This window comes from Artemia franciscana, chromosome 8 (genome assembly GCF_032884065.1).
Source record: "Artemia franciscana chromosome 8, ASM3288406v1, whole genome shotgun sequence".
NCBI lineage: Eukaryota > Metazoa > Arthropoda > Branchiopoda > Anostraca > Artemiidae > Artemia > Artemia franciscana.
This window is the reverse complement of record NC_088870.1, coordinates 9081087-9099250: the sequence shown is the minus strand read 5'-3', so window position 1 is coordinate 9099250 and position 18164 is coordinate 9081087. Positions and strand designations below refer to the sequence as shown.

Here is an 18164-nt window from a genome sequence, read left to right as displayed (position 1 = left end):
CAGCCCAAAGCTCCTCCAAAGAGAGCGGATCCCTTCCAATTATGTCAACCAAGCACTTCTCCACTCTAAGCGTTTTTAAAAAGCGTTTTAAGCGTTTTTAAGCGTTCTAGGCGAAAATTTTACATTGGGTATTTGACAGAAACCTAATGCAAAATTCCTTTAATTGTATTACATTCTCTTTGCCAACTCAATTTTGCATATGGATATGTTCCGGAGAAAATATCCGGGAGCTATTTTCAACGATTTTTGATTTCCAGAACAAAATTTCCACGGAAGGGGTCATTGCCGGAGTGATCGGGAAACCGATTAGAGATCACAGTCTTTTTCAAAATAAAGTACGCTAAGGATGGTTTTCCAGGCTAAATCGTCCACAAGAAATTTTAAGGGGGGATTTTCAGCGAGGACGGATCTGTCCGGAGGGAACTTGACGGAGGGAGCTGTAGTTTAGGTTGGATAAAATTTTCACGTAGGAGTTTCTCATGAGAGGAGGGGTGTGTATTTCATGGAGGGTGAGCCAGATTTACCTGCATTGTTTATATATGAACAGAAATTAATTGAAATAAAAAGTTTTTTGGTAAAATTCTAGTTTAGTGACTTCTTGCTATCTCGGAAAAGGGTTAGGTTACGAAAATGAAACTTTCGGGGATGGGTCTACAGGCTAAAGTATATCCCGGGAATGCATTTTAAAGTACCCACCTTCACTCTTTCTCCCTCTAGAGGGCCATGAAATTCGCTTACCTGACAGATCTAAACCTATTGAAGTTTTTACAAAACAACATTTCATTGAGTTTCAGTTAATTTTCAGTTACCAGTTGCTTTTTCTCTGCCTTTAGTTCTGAAAATGCAATTCCTGTTATTTGAGTAGAATTCTGAACCACAGGCCCATCAATGTTTTTTTTTTCAAAATTTAGGAAATGTATTCGCATATTTTTAAAACCTCATACATCGAGATTGAGCAAAGTTGTGAAGCTGAAAACAGTTTTGTTGTACTTCAGTCAAGCAGAAGATCTATTTTGCAAGGTTTCACTTTTATAACACACATATTTTTAAAGGTCATCACAGGTCAGGACCCTCTATAGGGATAGGGAGTGGAGGTAGATACTTCAAAATACCTTCCCAGGATATACTTTAGCCTGTAGACCAATCCCTGAAAGTTTTATTTTCCTAACCTTCCCCTTTCCGAGATAACAAGAAGTCACTAAACTAAAATTTTACCCGTTTTTTTAATTGAAAGTAAGGAGCAACATTAAAACTCAAAAGGAATTGATATTATTCTATATACGAAGAGTTCTTCACTCCTCAATACCCTTCTCTTTACGCTAAAGTTTGACTGCTTGCCCCATTTATTAAAGAACGGCTAAGACAGGGGCCATTTAATTAGAATAGGAAACTTTTTAGTTTTCCTGTTACAGGAAATGGAACACAGATTAATTTCTTTTCATTTTGAGTTTCAACGTTTCTCTTTAGCATACAGTGGTGGTTAGGGGTTAGACTAGGTATTTATAATACCTTCTGCCGCCTGCTTTCCACAATTCTTTGTCTTAGTTTCCATAATTTAGTTTCTAAAGTATTAGTTATCATCGAGTTTTACTATATTTCATTAGGATTAACCTAACTTCACTTCTTGAGTACTTTCCATTTCACAGACATGTACCAAAAACTTTTATAATATACTTTGTTTCCAGTGCACACCCCCTCCCCCCGCAGAGATCAGCTCTATATGTATTATTCCTCTATTATCAATTACTCTATTTAATCTTGGAGTTGTGAGAAAAACTACAAAATTGAACTTACCCCACTTAGTAACGGGAAATTCCAAAAGAGTATTCTGCTCAGCCATTTTGAGACTGACTCGATTTTTCTTGTCGTCAAAAAACTGCTATTTATTACATTCGTTGACTAGACACAAATTAAGAATATATTGCAACGAAACAGCAAAGGGAGGTCTGTAACGAATATACAGAACCTAGCCAGGTTCAGAACTTCAGAACTTCAGATCATAGTCGTTGTCTCTTTGCCGTAGTGATGAGCATGGGATGCATGTAAGACAGAACGTATGTAAAGAAATGCTAGTGTCTGATGAGTTGGCATTGAGCCTCTTTTCCCTATGGCATCTAGTCATAAAACATCAAATCCTTTTTAAGCGCAGCTGGTTATTCATGCTAAAAACAGGTTTTAATCTTTGGATTTAAGTACTTAACTGATCGACCAGTGATCTCTGTCAGATACAACATCTTAGTTAATTGTGAGGAATTTCTGAATCAGAGGCGTCATTTAAGGGGGGATAGGTGCTGGCTGGGGCTATAGTCCTTCCCCTATTTTAGGAGGGGCCCCAAATCGGTAGTTACTAGTTCTATTGTTTTGATTTTAAGTGTAAAAAAAAATTTGCATAAAAGTACCCTCTATTAAAACAAATCCGTTTCTAATAGAGCTTTACTTCACAAAAATCAATTGTGAGTTTCATTCCCAAACATATTTATTTATTATTTTATTTCATATTTTACAACGCATTTTTGTTGCCTTGTTTGTAGAGCTACGGTGCCTGACTTTCATTACAATAAAGTAAGGCATCCCAAAATTCGCAATAAAATTATACATTTCGGTTAAGTGATTCTAGAGCAGTGATCCCCTCTATATATGTATTAGTATTATTTACTCTGTGGGCTGCTTCCCACTGCTGCGTCAATCCCGAAACGATTTTTTTTCTGGCAGAACAGATGTCCGACAGAATCGGATGGAGGTTCACAAAGAAACGCAGACTTTTGCGTCGCTACGACAAACTCTAGAATGAACAAACCTTAAACAATATAAATTAGCTTCTGTAGAACCTTTAACTTAGAATAAACAAGTATTACTTGTATTACTTTTCTATCAGCTCCATGACTTTGGTTATGATTTTTTTTTCTTAATCAGAACATCGCATGCGATTTGTCGTATGAGTTGATATTATTCAACGCCTCCGACATTGTCAAAAACGGATGGTTCTGCGTCGTTTGTTGCACGATTTGTGTCATTTGTCGCATGTTGCACGATTTTGCGCGAAATCGCAGCAGTGGGAACCAGGGGTATATTTCTTTGAGTCTCTTGAATCTGTCGTATGTGACACAGGTCTTCTCTGCTTCTGGACTTTGTAAATAGAACAACAATTTGTAAACCAAAAGACCTTTTTCCATTCATAGTAGCCATAGACAGATTATCGCTAAAAGACACCAGACCGCAAGGTATTTTTCAAGTTACTAGCGCTTTTTTCTTCTTTACCTCCAGCTAACAAATTACACTTAAATTTGATTTAATTCAAAATGCTTATTTTATGAATTTTGTTTCTTAAACTGTCTTGAAATTTAGCTTCTTGAATTTTGAAATAATCAAAGCATGAGTTTGAGACCATTTATTTGTTATGATTTCAAGAAAGAAAAAAATGTATTATATAAAAGGACAATTCAAAGAATTGATAAAAATCTTGAAGAACTTTGCAATATATTTACCACTAGCAAACATATTGGATGATTTTCCAATATATTTGCAAATCCGAGCGTGATTAACAGTGAAGCCTCTGAAAGAACCTCAACACAACTATTCAATTTTAACTCAATAGTTGTGGATAATCGTGGAATAGTTGTGTTGAGGTTCTTTCAGAGGCTTCACTGTTAATCATGCTTGGATTTGCAAATATATTGGAAAATCATACAATATATTTGCAAATCCGAGCGTGATTAACAGTGAAGCCTCTGAAAGAACCTCAACACAACTATTCAATGTTAACTCAATAGTTGTGGATAATCGTGGAATAGTTGTGTTGAGGTTCTTTCAGAGGCTTCACTGTTAATCATGCTTGGATTTGCAAATATATTGGAAAATCATACAATATATTTGCAAATCCGAGCGTGATTAACAGTGAAGCCTCTGAAAGAACCTCAACACAACTATTCAATGTTAACTCAATAGTTGTGGATAATCGTGGAATAGTTGTGTTGAGGTTCTTTCAGAGGCTTCACTGTTAATCATGCTTGGATTTGCAAATATATTGGAAAATCATACAATATATTTGCAAATCCGAGCGTGATTAACAGTGAAGCCTCTGAAAGAACCTCAACACAACTATTCAATTTTAACTCAATAGTTGTGGATAATCGTGGAATAGTTGTGTTGAGGTTCTTTCAGAGGCTTCACTGTTAATCATGCTTGGATTTGCAAATATATTGGAAAATCATACAATATATTTGCAAATCCGAGCGTGATTAACAGTGAAGCCTCTGAAAGAACCTCAACACAACTATTCAATTTTAACTCAATAGTTGTGGATAATCGTGGAATAGTTGTGTTGAGGTTCTTTCAGAGGCTTCACTGTTAATCATGCTTGGATTTGCAAATATATTGGAAAATCATACAATATATTTGCAAATCCGAGCGTGATTAACAGTGAAGCCTCTGAAAGAACCTCAACACAACTATTCAATGTTAACTCAATAGTTGTGGATAATCGTGGAATAGTTGTGTTGAGGTTCTTTCAGAGGCTTCACTGTTAATCATGCTTGGATTTGCAAATATATTGGAAAATCATACAATATATTTGCAAATCCGAGCGTGATTAACAGTGAAGCCTCTGAAAGAACCTCAACACAACTATTCAATTTTAACTCAATAGTTGTGGATAATCGTGGAATAGTTGTGTTGAGGTTCTTTCAGAGGCTTCACTGTTAATCATGCTTGGGTTTGCAAATATATTGGAAAATCATACAATATATTTGCAAATCCGAGCGTGATTAACAGTGAAGCCTCTGAAAGAACCTCAACACAACTATTCAATTTTAACTCAATAGTTGTGGATAATCGTGGAATAGTTGTGTTGAGGTTCTTTCAGAGGCTTCACTGTTAATCATGCTTGGATTTGCAAATATATTGGAAAATCATACAATATATTTGCAAATCCGAGCGTGATTAACAGTGAAGCCTCTGAAAGAACCTCAACACAACTATTCAATGTTAACTCAATAGTTGTGGATAATCGTGGAATAGTTGTGTTGAGGTTCTTTCAGAGGCTTCACTGTTAATCATGCTTGGATTTGCAAATATATTGGAAAATCATACAATATATTTGCAAATCCGAGCGTGATTAACAGTGAAGCCTCTGAAAGAACCTCAACACAACTATTCAATGTTAACTCAATAGTTGTGGATAATCGTGGAATAGTTGTGTTGAGGTTCTTTCAGAGGCTTCACTGTTAATCATGCTTGGATTTGCAAATATATTGGAAAATCATACAATATATTTGCAAATCCGAGCGTGATTAACAGTGAAGCCTCTGAAAGAACCTCAACACAACTATTCAATTTTAACTCAATAGTTGTGGATAATCGTGGAATAGTTGTGTTGAGGTTCTTTCAGAGGCTTCACTGTTAATCATGCTTGGATTTGCAAATATATTGGAAAATCATACAATATATTTGCAAATCCGAGCGTGATTAACAGTGAAGCCTCTGAAAGAACCTCAACACAACTATTCAATTTTAACTCAATAGTTGTGGATAATCGTGGAATAGTTGTGTTGAGGTTCTTTCAGAGGCTTCACTGTTAATCATGCTTGGATTTGCAAATATATTGGAAAATCATACAATATATTTGCAAATCCGAGCGTGATTAACAGTGAAGCCTCTGAAAGAACCTCAACACAACTATTCAATGTTAACTCAATAGTTGTGGATAATCGTGGAATAGTTGTGTTGAGGTTCTTTCAGAGGCTTCACTGTTAATCATGCTTGGATTTGCAAATATATTGGAAAATCATACAATATATTTGCAAATCCGAGCGTGATTAACAGTGAAGCCTCTGAAAGAACCTCAACACAACTATTCAATTTTAACTCAATAGTTGTGGATAATCGTGGAATAGTTGTGTTGAGGTTCTTTCAGAGGCTTCACTGTTAATCATGCTTGGATTTGCAAATATATTGGAAAATCATACAATATATTTGCAAATCCGAGCGTGATTAACAGTGAAGCCTCTGAAAGAACCTCAACACAACTATTCAATTTTAACTCAATAGTTGTGGATAATCGTGGAATAGTTGTGTTGAGGTTCTTTCAGAGGCTTCACTGTTAATCATGCTTGGATTTGCAAATATATTGGAAAATCATACAATATATTTGCAAATCCGAGCGTGATTAACAGTGAAGCCTCTGAAAGAACCTCAACACAACTATTCAATTTTAACTCAATAGTTGTGGATAATCGTGGAATAGTTGTGTTGAGGTTCTTTCAGAGGCTTCACTGTTAATCATGCTTGGATTTGCAAATATATTGGAAAATCATACAATATATTTGCAAATCCGAGCGTGATTAACAGTGAAGCCTCTGAAAGAACCTCAACACAGCTATTCAATTTTAACTCAATAGTTGTGGATAATCGTGGAATAGTTGTGTTGAGGTTCTTTCAGAGGCTTCACTGTTAATCATGCTTGGATTTGCAAATATATTGGAAAATCATACAATATATTTGCAAATCCGAGCGTGATTAACAGTGAAGCCTCTGAAAGAACCTCAACACAACTATTCAATTTTAACTCAATAGTTGTGGATAATCGTGGAATAGTTGTGTTGAGGTTCTTTCAGAGGCTTCACTGTTAATCATGCTTGGATTTGCAAATATATTGGAAAATCATACAATATATTTGCAAATCCGAGCGTGATTAACAGTGAAGCCTCTGAAAGAACCTCAACACAACTATTCAATTTTAACTCAATAGTTGTGGATAATCGTGGAATAGTTGTGTTGAGGTTCTTTCAGAGGCTTCACTGTTAATCATGCTTGGATTTGCAAATATATTGGAAAATCATACAATATATTTGCAAATCCGAGCGTGATTAACAGTGAAGCCTCTGAAAGAACCTCAACACAACTATTCAATGTTAACTCAATAGTTGTGGATAATCGTGGAATAGTTGTGTTGAGGTTCTTTCAGAGGCTTCACTGTTAATCATGCTTGGATTTGCAAATATATTGGAAAATCATACAATATATTTGCAAATCCGAGCGTGATTAACAGTGAAGCCTCTGAAAGAACCTCAACACAACTATTCAATTTTAACTCAATAGTTGTGGATAATCGTGGAATAGTTGTGTTGAGGTTCTTTCAGAGGCTTCACTGTTAATCATGCTTGGATTTGCAAATATATTGGAAAATCATACAATATATTTGCAAATCCGAGCGTGATTAACAGTGAAGCCTCTGAAAGAACCTCAACACAATTATTCAATTTTAACTCAATAGTTGTGGATAATCGTGGAATAGTTGTGTTGAGGTTCTTTCAGAGGCTTCACTGTTAATCATGCTTGGATTTGCAAATATATTGGAAAATCATACAATATATTTGCAAATCCGAGCGTGATTAACAGTGAAGCCTCTGAAAGAACCTCAACACAACTATTCAATTTTAACTCAATAGTTGTGGATAATCGTGGAATAGTTGTGTTGAGGTTCTTTCAGAGGCTTCACTGTTAATCATGCTTGGATTTGCAAATATATTGGAAAATCATACAATATATTTGCAAATCCGAGCGTGATTAACAGTGAAGCCTCTGAAAGAACCTCAACACAACTATTCAATTTTAACTCAATAGTTGTGGATAATCGTGGAATAGTTGTGTTGAGGTTCTTTCAGAGGCTTCACTGTTAATCATGCTTGGATTTGCAAATATATTGGAAAATCATACAATATATTTGCTAGTGGTAAATATATCGGAAAGTTGTCCAATATACTTGATAGTTGGGAAATATATTGGATAGTACGTCGGGAGAGAGCCTAATCTCACACAGCAAAGATTATGAATAAATGAGAATATGAAAGAAGGATAAGATTTGTTAATATAACAATTAAAAAGAAATTGTACCAACAATTGAAGGTCAAGTAATTCAAATTCATAACCAAAAAGCTTTATCAATGGTTGGGGGGGGGGCTTAGCTTGAATCAACTTTTGAAAAAGTGAGAAAACATCAAAAATCAAACAAATAAAAGCTATACAAGAATAACCAGAGCATTGAAGAAAAGTCAGAGCTATCAATTGATGTCAATTCAAGGAAATTTAAAACGGGGAGGGGCAATTTTACTTTTCAGCATGCAGAGGGGAGGGGGCAAATTTTCTGTTGTTTTAATGTTTCAATGAAAATACCAAGCCGATTCCGTAAGCGGCCACTTTTCAGGTATACAAGCCGGTATTGAAGCAATCGCACCACAAGCAATTTACATTTCCTGCCATGCTCATGGCTTCATAAATTACCTTGTAATGGGTGATTACATTCAGAACTAGAGATGAATGATTTATTTCTTCTTTGTTCTTCAAGAGCTGTACCGTTTTATCGCGAATAGCAATACACGCACCCAACTGCTTGTTAATGCTTAAAAAGCTGCTGGTATAACTGTTCTTCAGCAGGAAAAACAGTCAACTACAAGATAGACATACTGATATAGATTATTGATTAAAGTCCTGAATAGATACAACCGTGTTTTGGCCATTTTACCAATTACCAAAACATCTAGAGACATGGAATCGGCTGCTCAGGCCCATGGACTTGCAACCAGACTTTAGACGTTTGAATTTAAATTTAAACTTCATCTAATGGATTTTTTTTTGCCACGAACTCTGTCTGAGCAGCTATAGGTGATAGATCTAGTTTTCTCTAGAGCTACTGTTCATATTACAGCTACATGAGATGAAATTATAAACATTTGAACTGACAAAGCTTTTAACGAAATATTTCATAAGGCAAAAGAATTTTCTCGTGAGTGCGACCATTGGAAAGACCATTTGCAAAGTTTTCAGAATTCTGATTCCTCACCATGTCAACTTTCAGAAAAAAAGATCTTACTGAATCAACAAAAGATGCTTTCAGAAGCGATTATTTTCTTGTTGTGGATAGATAGTGCTCTGAGATTGAAAACCGATTCGTGAATGCTCTTCCACAGTTAGAGTCAATTTCTGCATTAGGTGTTGATTCGCCGCTCTTTCTCGACTCTAGTCAACTATCTAGTGTATCAGCGTATTACAAACTAGCTTACATTGAAACAACCCTGTTCATCTCGCAAACGGATCTTGTGAGAAGATATACTGACTCTAGTCGCTACTGAACTCCCGTATAAGTGAACCCACGTGCAACTGAACTCCAGTGTAACTGAATCCACGTACAACTGAATCCCTGTGAAGCTGACCCCTGTGCAACTGAAACATCGTGCAACTGAACCCTTCTGCAATTAAACCTCAGTGCAACTCAACCCGTTTAACAAAACTTCTGTGTAACTAAACCCCCGTGTAACTGTACCCCCATTCAACTGTACCCCCATGCAACTGAATCCTTGCATAACTGAAACCTCTAGCAACTGAACTCCCATACTCAGTTTTGCAGTATTCTAAAAATGTTAGGTAATGTCATGAGGTCAAATACAAGTTAGAATATTTACATGTTCAACCTTGTTGGAATTATTTGTATTTTAAGATGTATGTCAAGATGATTCATAAGAAAGCTTCGTTTTGTTGTCAACGCTAATAGACACTCAGATTTGAAGCTAAGAAAAACTTTCCAGGAAAAATTAAAAAAATAAACGGCTAGAGTTGATAATTTGACAGTACAGAAAATGGACGGAATGGTTTTAGGACAATAGTTTGTGAGGTGGCTGATGGTATTTTAGGGGAGAAAGTTAAATGCTGGTATGTGCTTTTTACAGGCTACATGAACATAGTGTGCATGATTAAGCTCGACACTCCCCTTAATATTCCAGAATATATTTACCTTATTACCTCTACAGACTTTTGAAACCAAGAATCAAGTATGTTCCCCTTCAGAGGTGTAATTTACTATGTGGCAGTTTGTCACCACCTAGACCTCATTTTGACCCCCCCCCCCCCCGCTGAACCTTAGTTTCTCCAAAAATCTTTTCAAAACTAAGATAAGCCTGCATAATGCAAGCATCCAAAGTACTTTTGAAAAAGCTTCTGTTTCTGATTAAACGGCTCTCGTGTTTCAGGAATTGCTCTTAAAGAATTGGGACAGAAGGTCAATCTTTAGTGCAGACAGTGGAGTACTGAGGAGGGGACAGCCCCTTTCATACACGGAATTATTTCAGTTCATTCTAAGTTTCAACGTTACTCATAACATTCAGTTGAAAAAACGTGTTTGTTTCATTCATGTGTTGTGTTTCATTTCTGATCGCTTTTTTCAAATAATGTTGAGAAATTCACCTTTCCCTTTATGGAAAATTCCCCCTCCCGGGTAGGATACCATCCGGAAAATTCCATACTAGCCCCTCCCCCCCCCAGAAAGTTGTTTGAGGACGATTTCGCTTGAAAATTCTCCTTAGCATGATTTGATTTGAAAAAAAAGATTTGTTTTTTACTTCACTTCTTATCTTTTTCAAGTCATGCCAGAAATGACAAAATAAATTAACAAAACAAACAATTTCAGGTCACCTGACTCAGAGATACCATTGAGAACCACTAAGCTTATCCAATATTAAATATAAAGAATCAAATTTGTTTCAACTGAAAGTATGGAGCAACATTGAAACTAAGACGATCAGAAACTATTCCATATATAAGGGTCTGTCTCCTCCTCAATACCCCTCTCTTCACATTATTTTTTTTTAGTCCATAGGTTATAGAAATTATTTCTGTTCATTTAAAGTCTTAACTTTACTCCTTACTATCAGTTGGAAAAATTTTGTTGTTGTATTTATTTTCTGATCGCTTTTTTTTCATATAATGCCGGGAAATTTCCTCCCCCCCCCCCATGGAAAATCCCCTTTCATAAAAAATCACCCCCTCAAACGTAAAATCCCCCAGACGATTCCATCCTGATTGTAAATTCCCCCCAGAAAGTAATTTGTGGACAATTCGGCATTGAAATTTCTCCTTGGCATAATTTCATTTGAAAAAAAAACAAACTGTTTTTTACTTAATTTCTTATCGTTTCAAGTCATGCCAGAAATCGACCCTGTGTGGAATATTTTATTTCCTGAAATCATCCCCCCCCCACCAATTGGAAAGCTTCTGCCAAGGAAAATTCCCCCTGACGATAAATCCCCCATAAAGAATTTCTCCCACGGAAAATAGGCGCCCTGCCACAGAAAATCCATCACAGAATTCCAACCGCACAAAAAATTTACTCTATAAAATTTCTCCAGACGGAAAATTCCATGCAGGACGAACTTTAGGGAGGAAAGGACGTGGGAAGGGGGTTATTTGTCCTCTAGTCTTTTTGGTCAATTAAAAAGGGACTAAACTTTTAAATATCGTTCAGATGTACCCTTTCATGATATTCTAAAATCATTGGTTCACTGTGACCACCCCTGTTAAGAATAAAAAAAAAAAAAAAAAAAAAAAAACGTGATCTTTCTTCAGGCAATAAAATAAAAAAAAATGCATATTTTGGCAGATGGGAGATTGAAACCTCAATAGTAGGGTTTTCGGATACGCTATATCTGGTGATGCTATGCTCAATAAAATTCCTTGACCCTTGGGGGCTGTTTTTCCCCTTTTTCAAAAATCAGGTAAATATTCCCAGGCGCGTAGCTTTTGATGAGTAACATTAAACTTAATGAGTCTTATATATTGGAAATATGCATAAAAAAACCAACTATCTGATGTATTTATTATTATCAAAAATCGGTCTTCTAGAAGTTTGGTTACTATTGAGCCGAGTCGTTCCTTACTTACGGTTCGTTACCACAAAGTGTTTGATGCTTGCCAATTCATATAGATTGTAGATTTATCTATAATACAGCTATAATGTAGCTTAACTATATCGGATTACGGAAGAGCTTAATAAATTAGCACAAGCAACTTTAATCATCAGTTTATCATCATGCAAGTTTTGCGGATGACAGATTTCTTAAGATATTCGACCTCGAAGAGAGTCGGAGGCTGTCATAAGGTAAAACGTAAGGGAAATGGGTACCTTCTGGATGGATATAAAAAGGGAGTCTTTGAATAATATAAATTCTTTCTGGGCTTTGAAATGTAATATAAACAGTCTGTCATATTTAAGGAGAAAATCAACATATGTTAGTTAACTACTTTTTTAAAGCAGATGGAAAATTTTGGTCAAGCACTCCTAAGGGAAAGTTGAAAATTTCCCTCTTGACAATGAAAAATCGTTTAAAATTGAAGGAAATTTATTTACAATAATAAGAGGCACTTATGTAGGATTTTTGAAAGCAAAATTATGCCACGCTCCTAAATCGAATTTTATGTTTAGAGGTCACGTCCAGATTCGTCATATATTCTTACTCAGTCTAAGCGGACACACTCTAAAGCCTAAAATCTGACTATCTTGATTCTCTTCAAGAGCCACGTACATAAAAATTAAAAAACTAGTATGCTGTGTTAGATCTTCCGTTATCTAAGTTAGTTCCCGTGGGAACACGAGATATGGGACAAAATTTCTTGGGAACAATATGGAAGGACAAAACAGACAACTGTTTAAAATCTAGAAATTAGACACCATTATTTAGAATGGAATGCAACATCTTTATTGAAACACAAATACATATATAAGACTGACAAAACAAAATAATTTCATATTCCTAGACATAATGCGAAAAATAATTCGCATATTTTAGGATCAACAATCTATTCAAACGTTATGTATAACAGCTATTATAGTTTTCTAAGAGAATTTTATTCACGATAGATATCGCGAAACGTCGATAAGATGTGATTTTATTATGCAATTACATCTTAAGTCTATTATGCAATTCAGACAGATAATCTCAGTAATATTCAAGCTTTGATAGCTGACCGATGGAGTTTGTTGCATCTTTTATAGCTTAGAAGCTACAAGGAGTATTGTCTGATAGACTCTAACCAACCAAAAGTGCGACTTTTTTAACATTTTGACACTCATCACTACTCCAAGAATTTATCTAGTTTTACGTTTCTAATGGTTGTCTGAACCTTCCAAGAAAAATTAGTATCCAACGTGACACGAGGGTCTACGGTAAAGCTTGGAGTGTTTCAAAAAGCTTGGTTCATTTATTTACGTTTGCTTATGCATGCTATAGCAACACATTACATGATAGAAATGCTTAAAACTCAAACAGTCAACAGTAAAACTCAAGCATCAAACAGTAACCTATGCCTTAAGGGTCATGCTCGAGGATAGAAGTCAGATACCACTAAGAAGGCCAAGGACCTCATCATAAGCCCTCAAATGATTCAGAATCGTGTTTATCACACAGATTCTATGATTACTGACTGTCTACAACGTCGTAATTTTTGTCTTTTCGGTAAGAATACCTTCCTCAATCCAGCCGACATCACGTAAATGCTTACTTTTATTGGTCTACTGTACCTAGCTAATGTCTTCAAGTCTGGGAATGAGCATTCCAAATACCTTTCAGCTTCTGTTGGTAAAGGGAGAAACAACTTTCTGGCTACTATGTCTGTCAAAGATTTATCAAGTGCTCCCTGAGGTTCAATGATCAAAGCACTCTCAGTCAGTGCCGAAGTCCTCTTGCGTCAACACAAAAACTGTTTTTAACATTTATTGTTAACCTAAAAACAAATAACTCTCCTGGAGAGCTAAATACAAGATAAAACTTAGTGCTTAGTCTGGGAACGAGCATTATAAATACCTTTCACCTTCTATTGGTAAAGGGAGAGACAACTTTCTGGTTACTGTGTCTGTCAAAGATTTATCAAGTGCTCCAATGATCAAAGCACTCTCAACTAGAGCCAAAGTCCTCTTGCGCCAACACAAGAACTGTTTTAACATTTATAGTTAACCTAAAAACAAACAACTCTCCTGGGGAGTCAAATGCGAGATAAAATTAGGGGAGTCTTAGCCGATAAGAAAACATTTTACCTCTACAAAGCAGTCATGAATGCTAGAAAAGAAACACCACTGATCAAGGAGTCGAATGCTAGCATTCCCAGATGAATTGCTGTCACACTGGCAGACCAGATCAGTTATACCAACTGGAATGCTACAGGAGACAGTTCTTACTCATCTTTTTATCTCTCAGAAAAGTGAAGGCAAGACACTGAACCTGTTTTGAGACGCTGAAGGGGAACAAGAGGATGTTCTCACCTCTCTTCTGCCAAACAATAAAGGAGAAAGCTGATCTTCTGCATTCGGTTCCCGAAACCAAATCACTTTCGTATCATATGCACTGTCAAAATCGAGTAGTTTTATTATCTTCATTAAAAGCATTAAAGCAGTTTTTTGCATTTGTTGGACAAATACCATTAAGTCAGAGATAGTTAAATTTTACAATGGAACTAAAAGCATCATTTGTCTCGTTTGATCAAAAGCGCTCAGATTGTAGCACCAGTTGAAGGACAAGGTTAACCGATGGCAATTTGGCCAGCAATGCTAAGCATAGGAGGTATCCATCTTGCTGTATCGAGGAGAATAATATTCCAAGGAGGAAAATGTTCATTGATCTCGCAGGGGCTCTTGTAGAGTCCCACTTGAAGAATTGTGCTGCTCTGTTGTATCTAACTTGTGAAATATGCAAACTGATTCGGCAATTTGCTAAAACTTCATATGGAAGTGCCTCTTGGAATGTAGATTCTGGGTCTGAATAAAAGGGAAGCCATTGCCATATCAGTCCTAAAGAAAAAGGCAGGAAGTCGAAGTAAGCATGAACACAATGTAACAATTCTGTATTTTTGAAAGATACCAATCTTGTCTGTCCTTTATATGCTTAGATCTATTTTAAGTATTTTTTCTATTCTTTTTAATGCATGCGTCAAGCAAGCATAACTGAAAAATAATGAAAAAATAATATTTTTGAATTTGTTTTGCTAAACCACTTTTAGGTTAGAGAGAAATTCAATAAAAATCACCGAACTCTTAGTTTAAAGTACATGGATAAGCTTGATCTGATTCAAATCAAGGGCTTCAAAAATAAAACTGGAATTTAAATTTTGAACCGGACAAATTACTTAAGGTTTAATTACAATTTTTTCGAACAAAACGATTCAAAAGCAGTTTAATTACAAATTATGAAAAAGACGCTTTTGTAAAATTCTTAAGAGAAAAAACCAGCTTTTACATTTGAAGGTCACAAATAGATTCGTCACAAACATCATCTAAATATACTTCATAAACATAAGCATATCTAAAAACAAAATGTCTCTTAGCTAACACAACTAAAAAATAAGATTTTCAAGAGAATTCTTAAGGAAAAACTCATGTAAATTTCAACTTTAAGACTTTTTTTTCATTATCAGTTTTTCCTCGTAACCTTTGCAACGGAGCTTACATGCAAAAAGCTTTATTTTATAAGCTGTTTCAGATAATTTCCCACCATTGGTAATCTTCATGTGGTTTCCTGACACATTCTTTTGATTGAAGAACTGTTATAAATCACCCTGAAATGGCATTTCACCAGAGTGAATTATTTGGTGTCTCTTTAAATCTGAAGTCTTGAAAAATTTCTTATTGCATATTTGGCAGTCAAATGGTTTTTCACCGTTGTGGACTCTTCTTTGGTGTCTATTTAAGTCTGAAGTCCGAAAAAATTTCTTTTTGCATATTTGGCAGTCAAATGGTTTTTCGCCATTATGGACTCTTCTTTGGTGTTCATTCAAATTTGACTTTCCAGCAAATGGTTTGCTGCAAATTAAGCATACATAAGGCTTCTCTTTGCTATGGACTCTTAAGTGTCTAATCAAATAGGAACTTTGTGCGAAACCTTTGGTGCATATTTTGCATTTGTAGGGTTTTTCTCCATTGTGAACACTTAAGTGATGGGTAAGTGATTGCTTTCTTAAAAACTTCCAACCGCATATTTGACATCCGTATGCTTTCTCGTTAATATGAATTATTTCGTCTTTTCTTAAAGATGAATCAACAGCAATGTTTTCGCTACTTATCTCAGGTTTGCAATCTTCTTGATTATAATGAAGTTTTAAGTGCTTATTTAAACCTGAATAGTGAGGATATACTGCATTACATATTTTACACTCGTATGGCTTTTTCCCATCGTGAACACGGTGGTGTTTGTTCAGGGTTGACTTGTCAGAAAACTTTTTAGCACAAATTTGACATGTATAAGGTTTGTCTTTGCTATGAACTCTCAAATGTGTGTCAAAATTTGCCCTTTGACGAAAAGATTTATTGCATACTTTGCATTCATATGGCTTATCCCCATTATGAATTCGTGTGTGACAGATGAGTTCACACTTCCGAAAAAACTTTTTGTGGCATATTTGACATTCGTGTGATTTCTTGTTGCTATGATATACTTTGTGTTTTTTAAGATACGATTTAAGAGCAAAGTTCTTGCTACATATCTCACATTGGTAAGGTTTTTCACTTTTATGCAATTTAGAGTGACTATGCAAACTTGAAAACTGAGAGAAAACTTTATTGCATATGTTACACTTGTATGGCTTTTTTCCATCGTGAACACGTTGGTGAGTATTCAGGTCTGACTTGCGTAAAAACTTCTTAGTGCATAACTGACACTCGTATGGTTTTTCACCAGTATGTATTCTTTTGTGGAGTTTCATATCTTCTTCTCCGAAAAAACTATTTATTGATTCAGATTGAGGCACATGAAACGAAACATGGCCAGCTGAGAGTAAGTGTTGTTTTATGTCACCAATTCCGTCATATAAACATATCGGACATTTTCGTTTCTCTCCCAATTGGTGCTCAATAAAATGTACAACAAAAACCAAATAATTGCTAAACACAGCAGGACATCTTTCACATTCAAATGATGACAATTTTTCGCACCTAGTTCTCTTGTGAAGATCCAGAAGAAGAAGCGAGTTTTCCATTTTTCCACACAGTGAGCATTTCCAGATGGCAACTACTGCTTCTTCTATAGCCTTGCTTGGTAGCCTATATAAGATGACAGTTGGTTTTAAATCTAGCAAATCTTGGCATCCCACTTTAGAAGAACGTTTCATTGAAAATGTTATTTCTGATCCAAAATATTTATAATTTCTGAGCTGAGGCAACGCAGACGAAATACTTCCTCTTCCTTCAGGAGGCTGACAAACATAGCCATTTCCTGATTTCAGAAATGAATTAGATTCCACCAATATATTTTGTGTTTCGTTTTCTCTTGAGATCTTGTCATTGCAAACCAAAGCCGCAGCCATGACATCTAAAACAAAGAATAAAAAAAATTTACAATTTCCCTGCTCACTACAGTCAAAAGTATTTGCCTATCCTTTTCATCAGAACTGAATTCCTTGTTATAAGAAATTCAATATATATATATATATATACTAGCTGTTGGGGTGGCGCTTCGCACCACCCCCAAGCCCCCCCCGCGCGCATAAGTCGTTACGCGCCATATTAGATACGCGCCATTGTAGCTGTGTCCCTATGTCCCACCTGTGAATATATATATATATATATATATATATATATATATATATATATATATATATATATATATATATATATATATATATATATATATATATATATATATATATATATATATATATATATATATATATGTTTTTAACTACGTAAAACTTGCGAATATACAACATTCTTTGCTGTCCCATTGTCTGTGCATAAAAATAGATTGTCAGGTTTACCGACTCTTGAACATGCAACATATAATGGTCCATGGGAAAACAATCCGTATTCAGATCTATACCTCATGATTCTAATGATTGCCCTTGAGCTTTGTTGATGGTGATTGCTAATCGACCATTCCCTGTGTCGCCGTCGTCATTTATATATCCCCCTGTGCCCCCCGGCGTCCCCGTTGTAGTTGTGTCCCTGTGTCCCGGTCGTCATTTATATTCCCTGTGTCCCGGTCGTCATTTGTGTCCCGGTGTCCCAGTCTGTGATTTCTCTTTGAGTGTCCCGGGCGTCATTTATATTCCTTGTGTTCCGGTGTCCCGGTCGTCATTTGTGTCCCGGTTTCCCGGTCTGTATATACATTCGTTTTTGAATTGGTCTTTTTTTAGTTTTTAGTTTTTTACCTTATTTTTAGTTTTTTTAGTTATACCTCATGATTCTAATGATTGCCCTTGAGCTTTGTTGATAGTGATTGGTAATCGAACATTCCCTGTGTCCCCGTCGTCATTTATATATCCCCCTGTGCCCCCCGGCGTCCCCGTTGTAGTTGTGTCCCTGTCGTCATTTATATTCCCTATGTCCCGGTCGTCATTTGTATCCCGGTGTCCCGGTC

At 35.8% G+C, this 18164-nt stretch overlaps 1 protein-coding gene across 7 annotated transcripts in view; it reads right to left on the bottom strand.

The window, feature by feature from the left end:
- LOC136029950 (zinc finger protein 271-like) overlaps positions 1-18164 on the bottom strand; it is an 80312-nt gene that overhangs the window by 30429 nt on the left and 31719 nt on the right. Inside the window, exon 8 of one of the 7 annotated variants that reach the window (XM_065708498.1) lies at positions 12496-17117. The exons of the other annotated variants lie outside the window; for them this stretch is intronic. Coding sequence (XP_065564570.1) covers positions 15358-17117 — 1760 coding nt within the window. The 3' untranslated portion in view covers positions 12496-15357. Of the gene's footprint in view, positions 1-12495; positions 17118-18164 lie in introns of those variants that run through there. 7 annotated transcript variants of the gene reach the window in all.